Source organism: Biomphalaria glabrata, chromosome 1 (assembly GCF_947242115.1).
Source record: "Biomphalaria glabrata chromosome 1, xgBioGlab47.1, whole genome shotgun sequence".
Taxonomy (NCBI): Eukaryota; Metazoa; Mollusca; class Gastropoda; family Planorbidae; genus Biomphalaria; species Biomphalaria glabrata.
Genome location: NC_074711.1, coordinates 11,365,807 through 11,386,336, shown reverse-complemented (window position 1 = coordinate 11,386,336; position 20,530 = coordinate 11,365,807). Strand labels below are relative to the sequence as shown.

Below are 20,530 nucleotides of genomic sequence, written 5' to 3'. Positions count from 1 at the left end.
GTGGTTTAGTATGTTGTCTTCAGGATGCTTAGCCACAAGTTCAAATTTAGGTCATTCCCCTTGTTAAATTTTTTTTATGAATGCTTTTAAAAAGTGATTACAGTAAAATTCATCCAGATAACCTTTTTTTACTTCTATTTTAAACACACAGATGAAACACTGTGTTGAAAACATATTTCATTTTGAGTTTAATATCTTCAAAATCATTCAATAGAATAATTGCTCTAATCATAAACATAATTCACATAAAACATAAAATCACTTGTACTAATCAAAAGCATAAATCACTTATACTTATATGACTAGTAGAATCGCTTGACTGATAAATAAATCATACTGTTACTTTGAACATTGAATAATTACTATTTCAAAATGACGAATGGTGACCCCCAATATCTTGCCTGGTTTTAATTTTATAGCCTCTTCAAAAAAAAGACTTTTTTAGACAAATCCGTCATTTTTCACCTTTAGTTAGAACTTTCACTCTGTAACCTACGCATTATTTACTAAAATATCTCTTCCAGGACTTCTCCATGTATCTCTGCCCCCCCCCCCCAGCTAAAACAATTTATCCATATTTTGATCATGGCTGTGCACATCACAGCTCAACCTCTAACCTGACTGTTTCATATGCATGACGTAGCCACTTTGTGCAGTCTAGCATGACACATACAGAACCTAGTTTTTATGTTAAATAGGAACATAGTCCCAATAGAAACCCAAAACTTGACCGTAAACCTATCGAAAAACTAAACCATAATAACACACACCTGCATCATTTTTTAATACTAAAAAAAACACTTGAATATTCCATTTTTCTATATTTAACATGCGTATGTATTGTTTTACAGGTCCTTTGTTCAGGTGATGTACCAGGCCCACGACACTCTCACTGTGTGACTTTCTGGAATGGCAATGTTTTGCTGACCGGTGGACTGGACATTCACCATGAGCCTGTGCTGGATGTGTTTAGGCTTGACATTGGCTCAAGAGTCTGGTATAGAATGAACATCAGTGGCACTTTCTACCCAAGGCTAGTCTCTTCTTACAGTTTCATAGCATCTGTGTATGTGTGCATGGCATTACCATGTCACTAATATACAGTGTTAAAGTCATTGATGGGAGTAGCACTTGACTGATAACCCTTGACTTCCAGGGTGTAGTGTTTTGGGTGTAGCCTTTATTACTATATATTAATTGCTTTTATTAAGGGCATCTTTTATGCTTATAGCATGCTCAGTGCGCTTTGGTCCATTCTCCTTTGTGGACCAGTGAGGGAAGGGGGTAAGTAGGAGAAAGATTCTCTAGAGTCTTGGGAGTAGCCTTTAACTGATAACCTTTGAGTTCAAGGGTCTAGTGTGTTGGGCAGTTCAATTCCTGTTAGGACAAACCAAATTCATAACTTAAAAGCTGTCTAGAATGTAATTGTCATGCTTGATTTCACAATCAGTTCTGAAAGGTAGAGTTTCAAATATAAAGGTAAATTTCCCCTTTCTGACCTTCCAATATAGAACAAACACAAAATACTCAAGACTACTAGAGAAAGTTGAAAATGAAACCTTGACCTAGAAACCTTGACCTACTAAACATGTAAAGATGGCCAGCAAAAGAAATCTAACAAATCATTGTAGAAAGTTTATTGAAAAACAATTTAATGCTTACATCATCCACTGTAAAAAAACAAACAATGTCACAGTTAACTTTTAACTCAGTTAATATTTGTACTGAATTCAATTTAGTAAATTTAAGAAGATTTCCTTGGATACATTGTACGTCTCCTTCTGTCTAGAAAGACAAAGGATGCTCCCAGATAAATGGCTGGCATTCATTGCTTCTCCTTTAATTGGGAGAGACTCTGCTGTGACTTAACAGGCCACATTATTTATTTATTGTTGCCCATGAATATTGGGCTCTGCTTCTAGTGCCAATGGAGACACAAGATGTAACAGAACATTACAAGTCAATAGTCACTCTTATAAACACTTATTACACTGGCATACTGAACTAATGGTCACAGTAGTATATAGTAAGAAAAGTTTCTTATGTTACTAGTGATCACAAATGATAACATTTTCTTATTATCAATTGGGGCACTTAATTTCATAGTTTTATTTGTAATTTTTTTGAAGTTATGTTTTAATTATAAAAACAAAAACTGGAAAAATTAATTATAAACTTACTATATCAATTTGCTATGCTACTAAGATAATTTCTAATAATTTTTTTTTCTCATAGTTGTTTTACTTTTTTTTATCGTTTCAGATATTCTCACACTGCACATTTGTTGGGTGACTTTCTTATTTTGGTTGGAGGTGTCAATACATATCACCCACCACCTGGTGTCGCTTTTGTTAATTTAAAAACCTCTCAATCTATGGAGTTTGCTCTTCCTGTAAGTCATGTTTTCTAGGTTTTATATCAGATCTAAATCTTGGAAAACATTTTTTTTTAAGTATTTTAAAAATTTGGCATGTTCCTTCACATAAAGCTGTTAAAAGGGATTTCACCACTTCAAAGTGATAAATGGTTGAAGAGTTTTATCTTATGGTTAATCTGCAGTAAAATACAAATTAAAAAAATATTTATTTAAAGATGATTTCACATCATGTTTTTCTTTTAAATTACAGTTAACTGTGATCTTATTGTGTTAGATAAAGTTATAAAGATTTTTAACAAAACTTTGATTGTTTTCTTGTAGTGGTGTAGAAAGCACAAGACAACACAACAATTCATTTCTTTAGAATACATCTTGGGAAGCTTTAGAAAGATGAAAGTGATGGCCTACATGATTCCACGCAGCATCTGTTCTGTCGTGCACTCCTTGAACTCTTCCAAATTGTTCCTTGTTTTGTTTTTTTAACATTTTCAATTGTTTTGTCTTTAAAATCTTAAAGTAAATTGAATTGTTTTTTTCAATGTTTGATGTCACTATTTCCTACTATTTCAGAGTCCAGATAAAACTAGTCTCATGATGCTTCACAGACACACCTCGATTCTTCTAGATGACCAACAGCTTGTTGTACTCGGTGGCGGTGGCAACTGTTTCTCCTTTGGCACCCACCTCAACCGCACTCCTGTCTTACTGAATATATCGCAGTGTATGAAATTTTTCAATTAGTTTTTTTTTTCAATGATTTGTTCTGTGCTGGGTTTTATTTGATATAGAATGAATGTCATGTTGGGAGTTTTCTAAGATACTGTATGTGTGAGGAAATAGGTATTGACATTTGAATGGTCTGTTTTAAAGACATGACCCCCCAAAAAAAGCTTTTTATTTTTGTCAAGATAAACTTAATGGTAAACATTTATGTTTGTAAACATCCCTCAGATCACTAACTTAAACTTAAAAAAAAAAGTTTTATTTGAAGCATTGTATATAAACACATTTTTAAAAAGTCAAAGTAAATTCTCATTCAGAACATTGCATTAGCATTCAATTAAAATGAAATCTTCTTTAAGTAACTTATTGAAGAGAATCTAATTAAATTTGTTCAATATCATATTCTAATGTTGTTTTATCAAGTACTATTTTAAAAAAAAGTATATCTTAGCATTTCTTAAACTTAATACAGAAAATGTTTCACTAGAAATGTTTTTAAAAAACGTTCATTCCCAGTTCATTGTTAATATTTCAATCTAAAAGTAAATAAGCTCTTTACATTTGAATAACTTTTGTTTGTCTTGGGTTTTTGTTTTGTAACAATAGAGGTGAACTGTTGGTAAGTAGATCTTTTATAACTTGCTGTATCCTGTTCACTGATACATTCTCCTACAACTATTTAATAAGCTTCTTGTCATGGCCAGATATTGTATATCAGGTATTGAATCTGCCACACATATGGAAGTGGTGGTGGAAACATTGGATGCCCATATGTTAGGCCAGTTGGGAAAATGGGAGGTGGGGGAGAAAGAAATCAATATCTGGGTGGATTTGTACCCTAATTGGTTTTTAATTTTTAAATGCATTTACAAAAAAGAAAACAACCTGAACTCGAACTTAGGGCACACATCTCCTTGGATTGAAGTGTTAACCACTCTGATAGGGAGGTACATATGACTAGAGAAGATTGTTTGTTTCAATTTAGAGTGAGGAATTATAAAGGGAACTGATTCAGTTTATACCACGACTTGTCAAGTTCGATTTCTTTTCATTGTTTAAGATACCAAACAAAATAATTAATCACCAATAGTTAATTAACTAACTGGTTATTTTTTTTAGTGATTCTTGTGTTATTAGGTGAAATAAATAATTGTGCAAAAATGTTAGATTTATTCAAGACAGGGTGTGAAATAAAGTGTACAAACTTTTTACCAGACATACAGAGTGAGTTGATATAAGCTTTTTAAATTACTCAGCTTTATATGGACATTTTGCTTTCATTAGGAACTGGAAAAGACTTTGCATTTGTCAAACTAGGCACCCACTGACCATGGGCCTCAGAAGCATTTGATCTTATCATCAAAGTGATATGATTGATAGATTTTCAAACTTTTTTTTAAATTATTACTGGGTTGAAATGGTGGTTTTTAAATAGACTTTTCTAGTCTTCATTTGTGCTATATTTACAGAACAGTTTCAATAGTAATTATTCCATAGATTTCTAAGTTATGTTTAAAAACAAATACAATAATAGTTTTGTTCAATTTATAAACATTTTAATGGAATTTAAGATGTCAGTTATTTCTACATTTAAATATTGAGTAGAAAAGATGTCAAATTTTGTTATGTTCAATATTTAATAATGAATTGTCATCATAGATTCAAGGTTTGGTTTGATGTCAATAGACTGTATTAGTATCTTCTTTGAATGTTAATTGTCTACGAGAATAAACTAGTTTGTAATTTGAAACACATTTGAGTTGCTTCATTCATAAATGTATTCAACTAATTGCATCAACAACTTATTCTCTCCCGTATTCAGTATTCACAAAAAGTAATTTCTCTCTGGGCATTTGGGCAAATACTTCTGAGCCGAAAGGGCCACAGCATGTCACTAACTAGAATTAAATTAAGATTTAATAATATTCTCTTATGAAAGGGGACATCTGCAATCAATGTGGGCTGTTCATCTCTTAATTGTTTCCATGGTCAACAGCTAATGACCAACCGACTTTACTTCTTCAACACATCTTAAGTACCTAATAGAGGGATGTCCTACGAATCACAGAGCTCTTCACTGGGATTTGAACGCAATACTCCACAGATTGGAAGCCAAATAATTTATCATTCTACTACCACGATTGACCACGATCCCTGTAATAGTCTAGTATCTTATTCACGTTTTGCCGTCCAGACTATGGAGCTTAGTTACAAAGTAATGATTCACTTCTCTTCCACGTCCGATTTTCGTTGTTTTTTCTTTATGTGTTTGATAACAAATATCATTCACATTTAGACTCCCTCTTCAGCAGTAAAGATGTCATTTACTCTGAACGTATTGAGGACGAGGTCATACTGCAGTGATGCGATGTACTATCAATGATTGACATTGTTTAATTATAAACATAATTAGGTCAAGCGGACAGGTCAAGCATGCAAGGGGCACTATCATCTCTCAACGGAAGCAGGAAAAAGTTTGAAAGACTTGCAAACGAGAATTTGTTTATAGCAATTGGTAATAATAAATAAGCGTTAAATAAGTCTGCCTTGTACCACACATTCAACAGCACTCAATCAATAATTGGAAACATTTTGAATCCATTAATACAGGAAATCAGGACCGGATTTAGAGTTCATAAGGCCCTAAGCTATTCAAAAGTTATGGAGTCCCTTGTTAATCCTATTTTCCCCTTTGCCCTTTCTTCAAAATGATGGAAAATATCCATGTAACCATTTGAGGGTGTGTGGGGGGGGGGGCAAAGCAAGCGGGGGCCCTAAGCTATAGCTTTTGTTGCCTATAGGTAAACCTAGCGCTGCACGGAGTACACATTACTCTTACAATACACGAAGTGCACATTACTCTTACAAGACACGAAGTACACATTACTCTTACAAGACACGAAGTACACATTACTCTTACAATACACGAAGTACACATTACTTTTACAATACACGAAGTACACATTACTCTTACAAGACACGGAGTACACATTACTCTTACAATACACGAAGTACACATGACTCTTACAATACACGAAGTACACATGACTCTTACAATACACGAAGTACACATTACTCTTACAATACACGAAGTACACATGACTCTTACAAGACAAGAAGTACACATGACTCTTACAAGACACGAAGTACACATGACTCTTACAATACACGAAGTACACATGACTCTTACAAGACACGAAGTACACATTACTCTTACAAGACACGAAGTACACATGACTCTTACAAGACAAGAAGTACACATTACTCTTACAAGACACGAAGTACACATGACTCTTACAATACACGAAGTACACATTACTCTTACAAGACACGAAGTACACATTACTCTTACAAGACAAGAAGTACACATTACTCTTACAATACACGAAGTACACATGACTCTTACAAGACACGAAGTACACATGACTCTTACAAGACAAGAAGTACACATTACTCTTACAAGACACGAAGTACACATTACTCTTACAAGACACGAAGTACACATGACTCTTACAATACACGAAGTACACATGACTCTTACAAGACACGAAGTACACATTACTCTTACAATACACGAAGTACACATTACTCTTACAATACACGAAGTACACATTACTCTTACAAGACACGTTATGTGCGTAATGTACTTAACTTTTATGAGAATGAAATAAAAAATAACTTGCTGAACGGAAGACGGACACACACACACACACACACACACACATATGGGTTCATTAAGATAACAACAGGATGTTTGTATTTAAAGCAATGAATAAATATGTTTTTCATAACTGTTCTTCAAACAAGCATATCGTCTTATAAATTACAAAATGACTTTTAACGATTATCACAGTGTTAATCTAATCGATCATGCAATTAGAGAGTCCACTGCATGGTGTTGTGGTTTTCCTGGCAATCCTTTTCGTGCTTAAATAGCCTTTTAAAAAGGAGTTCTCATTTGAGATTGTCCAAACATATAGGACAGTAAATGTGGTGTTTTTTAATGTCGGAGTATTTTATTGGTTATGCCTTTGTTTTGCTAAATATGGTTCATCGTTGTACCTATTATTTCAACTTTTTAATCTATTGACCAGGAGTGTCTCGAGGTTTGGACTTTTAGCGGCCCCCAAAAGGGGAATAGACGCTATTAGTTTTGTGTCCGTCCGTCCCATTTAAATCTCGTAAACTAGAAAAGATATTGAAAATCCGACATCATATTTTAGAACATCAAAGTTTTGATGCAACGGCTACTTTTTTTCTTTTCTGAAAGCGAAAAATTTAATTTTTAAAATCAACTATGCAAGCAGTTTTTTTCATAAAAATACACCATTTTTACAACTATTCACTATTCATAATTACTATTAATAGTAACAAACACGGGAGACTATTTAGTAATGGAGATGACTATTTACCATATTTGTAACACATTTATGCGAACGGTTTAGATTTTTTGTTAAAAGAAAATGTTTTTACAATTGTACTGCTAAACTAAGAAAGTTATGTCATACTGACTACTGCATTTACAAAAACATGTTTACTTTTATTTTTAAAGAGAAAAATCTATTTAGTATGCATGTAAGTGGAACACCATTCAAAACAACAAATAATAAGTAGTTTTGTATATTATCGCGTGAAGTACAGCATTACACTGTGTACGCTGAACTAAAGGAAGGGAAGAATTCATTTATGTATTTATTGTTTTACGAAAACGTTTTTTTTTTCCTTGAGGCTTTGAAAAAGAGATTGACCCTTTACAGAACAATTAGATCAATTAGATAATAATTATATGAAATTAGTTAGGACAGGTTCACATTGAAATTCTCCTACTCTTTCAACTATCCCTTGGTCTGCTGGACCGTTGGGGCACCACACAGGATCTGTCAAACTTCTTTCTCCATTCTTCTCTGTCTTTGATAACATTTCATTTTGATATTCTTTCTAAAAATACTGAAACCTGCCTTTTTACCTGCAAGGGTGGACCTCTTCGGGGGGCGATTTTTGAGTTTGTGTTTCCACACTGTCTTTGTAGCCTTGTTGTTGTTGTTGTTTTATTATTTTTTATTTTTTTGTCTTCACTGCTTTAGATTTCACAACATGCTAATCTTGATAATTGACAGTAGATGCTATCATTTATCAGTAGTTAACATACTTTAATGTTGTTTCATTTTTATTTTCAGAATGAAGGTAGATTTAAATAATTAAAGTCCATGTCTCGTTTTTTTTTTACAGAGGTTCTCACAATATGTACAAATAATGCGAAAGGAGAATTCTTATGAACAGACAACCAGCTGTTTGCGCTTTGCTCGTATTGGCCTCCGTGTCTTTGAAACTATTGGTATGAATGAGCAATTCCGGATGACTTGTCCCGCGAACCTCATGCGACGCTCGATCACAACCTCATTAAGAGGTCGAGTCCCAGTTTGGCACAGGATCTCGATTGCTGCAACTCCTATAATCTGTCTTAGCCATCTTTGTTGAGCTACATTTAGTCTTTTCTCAATTTTCGTCAGACGTCTTCCATATCTCGCATTCATTAGCTATTAAAGTAAAGTTTGGACGTAGGCTAGGGCAGATGTTGTAAAGGTCATCTGTTTCTCTGGCCTAAGGTTTACCAGGGTGTCATGTGGCCAGCACAACGACCAACCGCCTTTACTTTTCCCTAACTAATATCAGGTACCCATTAGAGCTAGGTGGACTCAGATGCACCCAAACATCCCGAAATTAATAATCCCAGTTTTCAACTGGATTCGAACCCGGGACACCCGGTTCGGAAGCCAAGCACTTAACCGCCTCCTATTAGCTATTAAGAGTTAAAGTCCTTAAATTGTCTTTTTAAAAAAAGTATTTTAATGTTTATCTTGTTAAAAGTGCTTTAGTACATCTTTCTTTGAGAGTGTCTAAAACAGCGGAGAATAACGCTTGCAAAACCATGCTCGCTGCTCTATGGTCCAATCTCTTTTGTGAGCATGTCTGCAGTGGGGTGTCAGACAAACGATTTCCGAGCTGCCTCTGCATTGGGCGCTCAGCAAAGAAAACTCAGCTCGAATTCGAGCTCAATCCACCTTGATAGGTAGGCAAGCGGTTTTGGACCCTCAGCCACACGTCTAAACCGTTGAAAACAAAACCTTTTTTAAAACAAAAATTTAAGTAATTTAAAGGGACTCTTCTAATAACACCAGCAGCGTATAGGAGAGGAGGGGAGATCTAAATAAATGAGGAGGGAGCATGTCTAATTTTAATGAGGAACTTGTTGATTAGACCCTTGGCTAGAAATAGCGTAAGCTGGGGGCGTTCCAAATACGTTCCCTCTTGATCTTGATTAATACAGTCTTACATAAATACATGTCCTATCCCTTGATTTACTGGCATGCTTCATCACATATATTGTAAGCCCACCTGTTGAAGCTTACTTTGCAGCCCATATTGTCCTTCTATTCACCCCCCCCCCTTTTTGAGCGTGAAGGTGCTTGATAACCTTAACATTAACCCGCGAGTTTAAAAAGGTAGCTATTAATTCTGAATTTATTCTTTCTGTTCTTAGACCAAAGACTGTGATATAAAATGTTCAACACAAATCAGTGTCTCAGGGCCCCAATACATGATTTCTGTTGAAGCAAACGAGAACGACACAATTAGAATGGCGGCCTAACGAATTCACGTCATAGGGGGGGGGCATAGTCATTCTGTAGCAAGAGATAGCCTACATTTTTATTATATCAGCATTTGAGAACCAGTGATATCATATTATGACATATTAGCTTATCACCACTGATCATGTACAAGATGATAATCAAAGGATAATATTATTATCAACCATTTCAAAGAAAGTTCACATTTAAGGACTTTAACTTGTGATTTAATGAATGTTGCTGATATTTAGTAGCTAAAGCCCATTCTGTGAACGACTCTTTAGACTTCATTTTTCTTGGCATCACGTTAGAAAGAAAGATGCTAGCTTACGTTTCTCATGTGTTGAAACTATTTCTTTGGATTGAGTTGTTCTTGCTGGTTGATTGTGAAGGTATGGGATAAAACGTATTCATTTAGATAGAATCATTTTTAAATTGAAAATGAAAGTTACAATGTTGTTCAGCTTGGTAATTCATCAAATGGAAAATAGTATATGACATGTGGGTCGAAGGTCATTTTCTTCTTTGATGTTTTGCGAATGGTACTTTGACACTCAAAAGTAGAAGATTGCTATTTCAGACTATGAGGAATTGATCATAGGTCGAAATAGGACGTAAGAATCGACTGTATTTATGGAACGTAGTCACTTTCAAGATTTGGAATCCTCGTTGTTGATATAAGTTTGAAAATTTAGGTTTTAATTCCAAGGTTCTACCCTTTAAAAACTTATCAATTTTTTTTTAATGTAATGCTGTGAAAAATGCATTCAGAGGGCGCTCTGGTCATTTTTTTAGGGCTATCCTGTTCGAGATCTTGGCGTTAAGAATCATTACTCATTCGAGTTTCCTAGTTTTTTGAGGAAACATAGTTGTGCAGACCCTAGACTTAGAACTTTACCATAAAAAATCCCATAACATTTCTTACAATAGTATTTAAAATGTGACAACTAAATCATAAATGACTCCACGACAAACGATTAAAGTCTTGTTTAGTTAGTTAATAAGTCTTAATTTGAATCTACAGTTACAATTTTTCTCTAGTTCTTTCGATTAAGCCCATCTTCTGTAAGACCATGCTAACACTTAACAAATAGTAAGCCTAGCACTGAAGCACAGAGCGCACTCTGTTTAGCTGAAACTTATGCTAGGAACAAGGATTTTGAGTTTAAAAAGTATGAACTAGATACGGAACTATTATAACCTCTAGTAAGTGTTGTAGTAGTGTTGTAGTTCTTAATATCGCGGTCCGCCCCCTCACACAATCTTCTCTCTACTGGGACAGGCGATAAAGGAGAAACGATGTTAAAAAATAGCCAAGTACAGGATACGATATAAGTTTAACTCTACTAGTTGGAGATTGCCTAAGTTTCCATGACTCATTAGTCCGCCTTCAGTCTTAAGTAATTAGTTGTTTTTTTTTTTTTTTACAGAGCTTCTATCTTATCTTATCTTATAAAATACAGACGTTACTTCAAAAGAAGATCAACTCACTCTGTGTATCTGTCTGTTATAAAGTTTGTATTTCTCCCACACGTATTCACAGATCTAGTTGTTTAATTATTTATTGTCATGGACAAAACATGAATAAAATAAATAAATAAATAAATTGCCAACTAGACAATTAATTACAGGTAATAAATTGTTTTGTTCGATACCAATAAGGGAGATTATCCCTTCAGTATTCACAGATGCGGCTAAATATTTAAGGTTTTGTCCCTTAGATATTTGAACGCGTTATTTCTCCCACATCCATACTCCGATCAAGTTGAAACATTAAACAATTAATTATCGTAATTATCGTACCAAACATGAATCATTAAAAAAAAACAATTGGTCAATTAATTATTGGTAGGCTAATTGGTTATTATTTTTGATATCGAAGAATGGAAATATCTTCTACATTATTGAGAGATATAGTTGTAAGTGCGGAGTTCTTTCCCTTAGATAAGTTTTTTTTTTTTAATGGGATTTCATATATTTTGCTTGTTCAACATTATCTACATTATCTGCTGTTAACACGTCCACACATCTCAATGATTGAAATGTGATCGGCATTATGATTATGACGCAGAAATTAAGTGGTGAACTCACACAGTACGTCACAGTCACCGAGGTTTCAAAATCGCATGTTGAGGTTGACAAGTCTAGATTTACGCTTATTGTAACACCCAGCAGGATACTTTTTTGATGTTACCTAAATCAGAAGCGGCCATAGTAGAGCACGGGGCCATGGGCGAATATCAGGGGGCCACGAATATTAGTGTGATGGGCTGACGCTGACAAAAGATTCTCTTTATCGCGGAGACCCCTCCAAGGAGCGGGGCCTGGTGGCTTGCCCTACTAGCCACCCTTTAAGGCTAACTCTGCATAAATTAAATATTGCATCACATTTCAAAAGTGGCGGACTGGGCTGGTGTGTTTACGGCTTAATGTTAGGCTAAATACATTAACATATCTTTAAAAAGAAAACAAGAGAAAGATATGGAGGCCATTGAAGCGCTCATAGTTAGACGTTTTTAATTATCAGATGCTTTGCTTATACTTAAAATTAAATTAATTTTGTTTTCGAATAGGCCTATATCTAGATTCTGCCATGGATGCTCTATGTATACAAACAGCCAATGTGTCCAGTTTTTTGTCGTGCAGTTTTGACAGATCTCAATGTGATTTTACAAGTCACAGCAGAAATACTTCACTGTCATGGGTGAGAGGAAACAGAACATCCGGTGGACCTTTAAAGTTTGACTGGCAACCATCAACCAATAAAACACATGGTATTACTTACAACTTAAAATAAACTAAATCCTGAGAACAAATAGGTAGTTAACTTAGCTACCAGTGTGAATTATGAGACATTTAGAAACAATAATTTTTGGAGGGGAATACTCCAGATGCATTACTCAAAAGTCGATTTATTTTAAAAGTTTATTTTCATTTCTTATTGAATACTTTTCTATTGCTTATTAAACAAGTAGATTGTGCTTGTACAAAGTCTTGGTGATGCCATGAAGCACGGAAAAAAATGTGTGCGAACAGATGTCTCCCCTTCCCCCGGGGAAACGCTTTAAAGACCAGTTCAGGCGTTAGTCACTGGGCTAGAACAGCTGGCAGCAAAGGATTTCTTAAATAGATAGCTGAAATAAACGGATTGGTCCTTGCTTATGCTAAAAAAATAGTTCAACAAAGCCAATATCCAGAGGCGTAGTGAGGGGGGGGGACAGGGGGCACGATGCCCCCGGGCACCACCTTTAGCCAAAATTTTTTCTATGTGATGTTCATGGAAAATGGGTTGGGGCGCCAATAAAGAACCTTGCCCCGGGAGCACGTTTTGCTCTCCATACGCCTCTGCCAATACCATTGATGTATTATTTTGGCCCAGGTTGGTGATGGAGAGTTTTAACATGAGCTACGATCTGAAAAATATTCATCATGGGTTACACCAATATTTGTCATGACTTACACCACTATTTGTTTATTTGATTCTTACTTTTTAAAACTATAATAGATAAGAAGCACGCATAGGACACCAGATAAACATTTTATTAGAAAGGTCATTTAAAAAATTTTCTTAATCATAGTGTATTAATTAAAATTTAGGTTCGTACATGTATCTGGACGTCACTGACCCCGAGATCTCCCTCAACACGGTTGCACTTGTAAGTGTTTCAGTGGCTACTTCTGTGACAGCAGTCTGTATTGAGTTCCACTATGCTACCACTGGCACTCATGGACAGGATATCAGAGTTTACGGTCAAACTGACCCAGGCTACGGTTCCAGGCAAACAGATGTGCTTATTGGAGAAATAATTAATGTCACTACTGGCCATCAGTGGTACACTGCAAAGATGTTTGCTTGTATCAAAGATAAAAAGTTTGTGAGTTTGCAACTTCAACTTTTAAAAATATATTCATCATAGACATAAATAAATATAGACTGGAAAAAGGAAATAACTTCATGTAACTTGAAAACATGTATATCTATTTTTGTCGGATTTCCGAATTCTGAAAAGTTGCATGATCTTCAGTCTTAGAGAATAAATAAAACTACACTGCTGTATAATAAAATACACACAATTTCAAGTTACAAATTTTCGTTTTATAAAACTCTTTTATCGGCAAGTCTATATTTATTTATGTCTATAATATTCATTTAAACACTTTTTTAACAGAGATGGGTAAAAAAAACAAAAACAAGATAAAGCATGAAATAGTGATAAACAAAAATAATTGGTAAAATATTTCTAATCACATAGATTTATAGTTGTTGGCCTAGATCTAGATCTATTACATACTTATTTGCATGACGGATCCAAGCTAATTGATACAATTACATTTTGTATAAGCTGTTTTTTTGAAAGTATTTTTATGTTTTTCATGTTTTAAATGTAAGATTGCCAACATTATTTATATTACGTTACAAATTAGAATATAACTTATCATCAAATTGGCATACAATTCTAATCATTATATTTTTTTGTCATGATTTTTTAGACAGTACAATACTCTTGAACTCTAGAAACTCTAGAAATATAGCCTAAACTTCTTAGGCTAAAGTTATATACACTGATAGTGTTTCCAATGTCCAGATAGGCTACTCACATTGCAAATTAGAGCTACGCTGGCTTGGATATGTCTCTCGCATGCCAGATGGTAGAATCCCGAAAGATATCTTATATGCTGAGCTTGTGGAGGGAGTCAGACCCAAGGGTCGCCCAAGACTAACATATAGGGATGTCTGCAAGCGAGACATGAGATCCACAGACATCAATGAAAGTATGTGGAAAGAAATAGCCAAAGACCAGAGTGCATGGAGACAGACTGTGTGTGCTGGGACGATCCTCGCTGAGAGCAAAAGAAACGAAGCGACCTTAAGAGGGAAAAAAAAGAAATCTGCCCTGTCCGCTAGCCCTGAATCAGATGCATACACATGCATGAATTGTGGCAAAGTCTGCCGCTCTAGAATCGGCTTGATTAGCCACACCAGGTTCTGCCCCGTCTCAGGACTAAACCAAAACCAGTGACTCATCTGGGCGCATCCATTGCCTTTCGAGACAAAAGGAGCCATATAAATATATTTATTAGAGCTAAAGCTTTGACACAAAATCCCAGAGACGTCTATCATTTTGTGAATTAAATGGAGAAAGTTGATTATTTTCATCTCTTTCAGTTTAATAATAGTTTAATTCTTGTTCGTTTCATAAATATTTTAATAGAGAAAATGGTCGGCCCAACAAACGGTCACGTTATGCAAAAAAAAAAAATAAAGAGCTTTTTTTATGCTCTTAAGTGAAGATTTAAGTGCATTAATTATATCATTGAATCCCTTAATGACAATCACACGATGTAAGTCATCTCAAAACTGATCTATGTGGTTCAATATTCTCCACAGATAACATTGGAAAGTCCTAAGAATTCAGTCAACAGTACTGTCGCTTTAGATTATATCCGAGTCATGTCATCCAATACAACGTGTGATAATAATTTCGATCAAGAGAGACACAAAGGCACATACTCGTCTACCCAGCCAGATCTCAAGACGTATCACACACAAGAGCTACCAATAAAAATAAAGAACTTGTGGCATATAGTCAAAGCAGTTCAACCTCAACGAGGTAGATCTGAAACAATGGGGACAACTGTCAAAATAGCAACTAGTAATAAAACATTGACCAGTGGAACATCTAGTAAAGCAACCATTTCAAGAACAACAGCAACAACATCAATAGAAGCTAGCATGGATACAGCATTAACAACATCAGCAATAGAAACTAGCACAGATACAGTATTGACAAAAACAGCAGTAGAAGCTAGCAAGGATACAGCTGGACCAATAACACCAAAATCAGCGAAGAAAAGAGCAAAACGAGAAGGAAATCACCAAACGACCCGAAGAACAACATCCTCAAGTACAACGAAACATTCAACACTAAGAACAACGAAACATTCAAAGCTTAGAATATTTAGCCACTCAACAACAAAATCAACAATTAACACCTCAGCAACAAAATCAACAATAAGGCCTTCAACAACAAAATCAACAATAAGGCCTTCAACAACAAAATCAACAATTAAGCCCTCAACAACAAAAGCAACTATAAGGCCTTTAACAACAAAAGCAACAATAAGGCCTTCAACAACAAAATCAACAATTAGCCCCTCAACAACAAAATCAACAATTAGCACCTCAACAACCAAATTAACAATAAGGCCTTCAACAACAAAATCAACAATTAGCCTCTCAACAACAAAAGGAACTATAAGGCCTTCAACAACAAAATCAACAATTAAGCTATCAACAACAAAAGCAACAATTAAGCTCTCAACAACAAAATCAACAGTTAGCCCCTCAACAACAAAATCAACAATTAAGCTCTCAACAACAAAAGCAACAATAAGGCCTTCAACAACAAAATCAACAGTTAGCCCCTCAACAACAAAATTATTAATTAGCACCTCAACAACAAAATCAACAATTAAGCCCTCAACAACAAAAGCAACAATAAGGCCTTCAACAACAAAATCAACAATTAGCCCCTCAACAACAAAATCAACAATTAGCACCTCAACAACAAAATCAACAATTAGGCCTTCAACAACAAAATCAACAATTAAGCCCTCAACAACAAAAGCAACTATAAGGCCTTCAACAACAAAATCAACAATTAGCCCCTCAATAACAAAATCAACAATTAGGCCTTCAACAACAAAATCAACAATTAAGCCCTCAACAACAAAATCAACAATAAGGCCTTCAACAACAAAATCAACAATTAGCCCCTCAACAACAAAATCAACAATTAGCACCTCAACAACAAAATCAACAATAAGGCCTTCAACAACAAAATCAACAATTAAGCTCTCAACAACAAAATCAATAATAAGGCCTTCAACAACAAAATCAACAATTAAGCTCTCAACAACAAAATCAACAATAAGGCCTTCAACAACAAAATCAACAATTAGCCCCTCAACAACAAAATCAACAATTAGGCCTTCAACAACAAAATCAACAATTAGCCCCTCAACAACAAAATCAACAATTAGCCCCTCAATAACCAAATCAACAATTAGGCCTTCAACAACAAAATCAACAATTAAGCCCTCAACAACAAAATCAACAATAAGGCCTTCAACAAACAAATCAACAATTAGCCCCTCAACAACAAAATCAACAATTAGCACCTCAACAACAAAATCAACAATAAGGCCTTCAACAACAAAATCAACAATTAAGCTCTCAACAACAAAATCAACAATAAGGCCTTCAACAACAAAATCAACAATTAGCCCCTCAACAACAAAATCAACAATTAGCACCTCAACAACAAAATCAACAATTAGGCCTTCAACAACAAAATCAACAATTAAGCCCTCAACAACAAAAGCAACTATAAGGCCTTTAACAACAAAATCAACAATTAGCCCCTCAATAACAAAATCAACAATTAGGCCTTCAACAACAAAATCAACAATTAGGCCTTCAACAACAAAATCAACAATTAAGCCCTCAACAACAAAAGCGACTATAAGGCCTTTAACAACAAAATCAACAATTAGCCCCTCAATAACAAAATCAACAATTAGGCCTTCAACAACAAAATCAACAATTAGCCCCTCAACAACAAAATCAACAATTAGCCCCTCAATAACAAAATCAACAATTAGGCCTTCAACAACAAAATCAACAATTAAGCCCTCAACAACAAAATCAACAATAAGGCCTTCAACAAAAAAATCAACAATTAAGCTCTCAACAACAAAATCAACAATAAGGCCTTCAACAACAAAATCAACAATTAGCCCCTCAATAACAAAATCAACAATAAGGCCTTCAACAACAAAATCAACAATTAAGCTCTCAACAACAAAATCAACAATAAGGCCTTCAACAACAAAAGCAACAATTAGCACCTCAACAACAAAATCAACAATTAGGCCTTCAACAACAAAATCAACAATTAAGCCCTCAACAACAAAAGCAACTATAAGGCCTTCAACAACAAAATCAACAATTAGCCCCTCAATAACAAAATCAACAATAAGGCCTTCAACAACAAAATCAACAATTAAGCTCTCAACAACAAAATCAACAATAAGGCCTTCAACAACAAAAGCAACAATTAGCACCTCAACAACAAAATCAACAATTAGCACCTCAACAACAAAATCAACAATAAGGCCTTCAACAACAAAATCAACAATTAGCACCTCAACAACAAAATCAACAATAAGGCCTTCAACAACAAAATCAACAATTAGCACCTCAACAACAAAATCAACAATAAGGCCTTCAACAACAAAATCAACAACCAAAACAACAAATAGCCCATCAACAACCAAATCAACAACCAAAACAACACATAGCCCATCAACAACCAAATCAACAACAAAAACAACCATTATGCCCTCAACAACAAAGACAACAATTAAGCCCTCAACAGCAAAAACAACAAAAACAACACTTAGGCCCTCAACCACGAAATCAACAGCAAAAATAACGGTGAGCTCCTCAACAACAAAAACAACAATTATACCCTCAACAATAAAATTAATTAGCCAATCAACAGCCAAAACAACAATGATACCACCACCAACAAAAACATCAGTTAAGTTAACGACTACAAACACAACAATTTTACCTCCAATGCAAAAAACGACAAGGGGACTCACAGCCCCCAAAACAACAACAATCACTACAAAAACAACGATTCCTTTCGCATCAAAAACAACGGCAACGAGAACAAGCATACTTCCAACAATAAAGGAAACAGCGAAGACAGCAATCAATCATCGCACAACATTCAAACCAACAATGGCCAAACCAGTTACAGAAATAACATCTCAAAGTTTGCCAGAGTCCACTGTATCAGCAAACGACATTACAACATTGCACTTGAGAATCACCAAGCAAACTGCAACATCCAGACCAACAATTGAACAAGAAACAAACAGATATATTGCTACAACTAAAACGTCAACATTCTCTAGGCATGGAACAGACTCAACAGCGCCAAACTACACAATGTACTCAAAATCAGTTACCAATGACACCTTGCTAACTGCTACTTCGAGAACATCGAAAGTAATTCCGACAGATTCCGCCGCCAAGATTCACTCTACCAACAACAGCAGTGGGAAAACTTCCTCTATTCTAATTCCAGTCTTTAGTACCATCGGTGGTGTCTTACTTTGTGTGGGCTTGCTGGTATTCTGTTTGCGACGCCATAGATCACCTTCACATTTCAAGCTAATGTATATTACTGATGACGCTTTGGTAGACAACGAGCAACACGAGGCAAAATATTTCCCCCTATAACAGCTAGCAGACGTGAACAAGTATTTCACACTATAACAGCTAGCAGACGTGAAAAGTATTTCCCCAAATAACCGCTAGAAGACGTGAAGAAGTATTTCCCCCTATAACCGCTAGCAGACGTGAAAAGTATTTCCCCCTATAACCGCTAGCAGACGTGAAAAAGTATTTCCCACTATAACCGCTAGCAGACGTGAAAAAGGATTCGTTCTGTTCAGGATTACTTTAAAGAGACAGATTTTTAAAGAATTATTTCAATAAAGAGGAAACAACGGGAGACAATACGTATTGCACTGTCGGTTATTCTTGGTGCCTATGACTCATATCTCATAAGTCAGTGAGTGCCTTTAAAATGTAATAATTACAATTACATGTTGAATTACAAAAAATATAGATCTTAAATTTTTAAAATTTTTGCCGCACCATTTTCCTCTCTCGACGTTTATTTCTCTGGGCAATTTTTCTAAGCAGCGTTTCTCTTTCACTGTGTGTGTGTGATGTGTGTGTGTGTGATGTGGATCTTTTTGTGTAGAGAAAAGAATGTTATAGATATGTTTGAGGTAAAAATAAAATTCATTAGAACTTACTACAAAAGAATGTAGCAAGGAAAACTCTTTATGTCTGCTCAGACTCGAACTCTTCTAAGAGTACTAGTGGACATGCGTGCCACTCTAAATGTTGTATGTAAGCTATGAACAGAGTAGGACTTTTTAGTGGACATACGTGCCATACTTTGAAATATCATATTCCGAATTGAATATTCGTATCTGAGATCAGATGATATCACACATGCGCCCCTCCCGTGTCTTCTATAATTTATATGCAAAACGCCCAGGACAATGTTCACCTTTTTTTCTGTATATAAAGTTTGAGATACCATAAATTGAATAAACCATTATTTGTGAACAAAAAACTTGTATTTTTGTTTCATACGTTGGTCAATGTTTAAAACCACACATAACAATAAGTATAGAATCCTAAATCTAATGTTTAAAAACAAGTCACATAATTTTTGTTAAAATTCATCTTTTATGAAGCTGATGACTTTTTTGTAGGAGCGATTAATTTGTTCTTAATAACTCATGAATGACATTTAAAAAAAACAACAAATGAAAACTGTTTACTTAGCCACAATCCCCCCCCCCCGAAATTCAAATCAATCCTGGTAACTCCCATGTATAAAAATACTCCCATGTATAGAAAATTCTAGTTATGTGATATAAATCCAGACTTTGAGAAACAGTAAAAGATATTTGTCTTGACTAGAATACTAGATTTAGTTAGAGATAGGCCTATAGATCTGTCATGGAAATGTATTTTTATATTTATTGAACACCTCTGGTGTTTATTAAAGTGTCTGCTGAATGACAATTAAACGTCTGCTCTTGACTTGACTTGTTGTGTATGTCTACTACTGAGTACTATCACTATGTAGAATAGCACAACAAACATAGAGATTCAGAGCTTGAAGCAATGAGTAGAAGACAT

The 20,530-nt window shown here is 34.9% G+C and overlaps 2 protein-coding genes across 4 annotated transcripts in view; both read left to right on the top strand.

Moving 5' to 3' along the window:
- The window catches only part of LOC106078509 (tRNA wybutosine-synthesizing protein 4-like), a 28,470-nt gene extending 24,489 nt beyond the window's left edge, over window positions 1-3,981 (top strand). For all 3 annotated transcript variants that reach the window (XM_056022006.1, XM_056022016.1, XM_056022025.1), the window contains exons 15-17: window positions 852-1,033; window positions 2,263-2,392; window positions 2,948-3,981. In XM_056022006.1, the coding sequence (XP_055877981.1) occupies window positions 852-1,033; window positions 2,263-2,392; window positions 2,948-3,118 (483 nt within the window). In that variant the 3' untranslated portion in view covers window positions 3,119-3,981. The remainder of the gene's footprint in view (window positions 1-851; window positions 1,034-2,262; window positions 2,393-2,947) is intronic.
- Window positions 3,982-9,922: 5,941 nt separating this feature from the next.
- Window positions 9,923-19,955, top strand: LOC106078508 (mucin-2-like). Its single transcript, XM_056021973.1, has 4 exons — window positions 9,923-10,121; window positions 12,303-12,503; window positions 13,327-13,604; window positions 15,119-19,955. Exons 1-4 carry the CDS (start codon window positions 10,049-10,051, stop codon window positions 19,043-19,045), a joined length of 4,479 nt encoding a protein of 1,492 aa, XP_055877948.1. The 5' UTR covers window positions 9,923-10,048; the 3' UTR covers window positions 19,046-19,955.
- The last annotated feature ends 575 nt before the right edge of the window (window positions 19,956-20,530 follow it).

Coding starts and splice junctions, on each gene's coding strand:
- LOC106078508 (XM_056021973.1), top strand. CDS start 10,049: ATGCTAGCTTACGTTTCTCATGTGTTGAAACTATTTCTTTGGATTGAG. Junction 10,122..12,302: donor CTTGCTGGTTGATTGTGAAG/GTATGGGATAAA, acceptor GTTTTCGAATAG/GCCTATATCTAGATTCTGCC. Junction 12,504..13,326: donor ATCAACCAATAAAACACATG/GTATTACTTACA, acceptor ATTAAAATTTAG/GTTCGTACATGTATCTGGAC.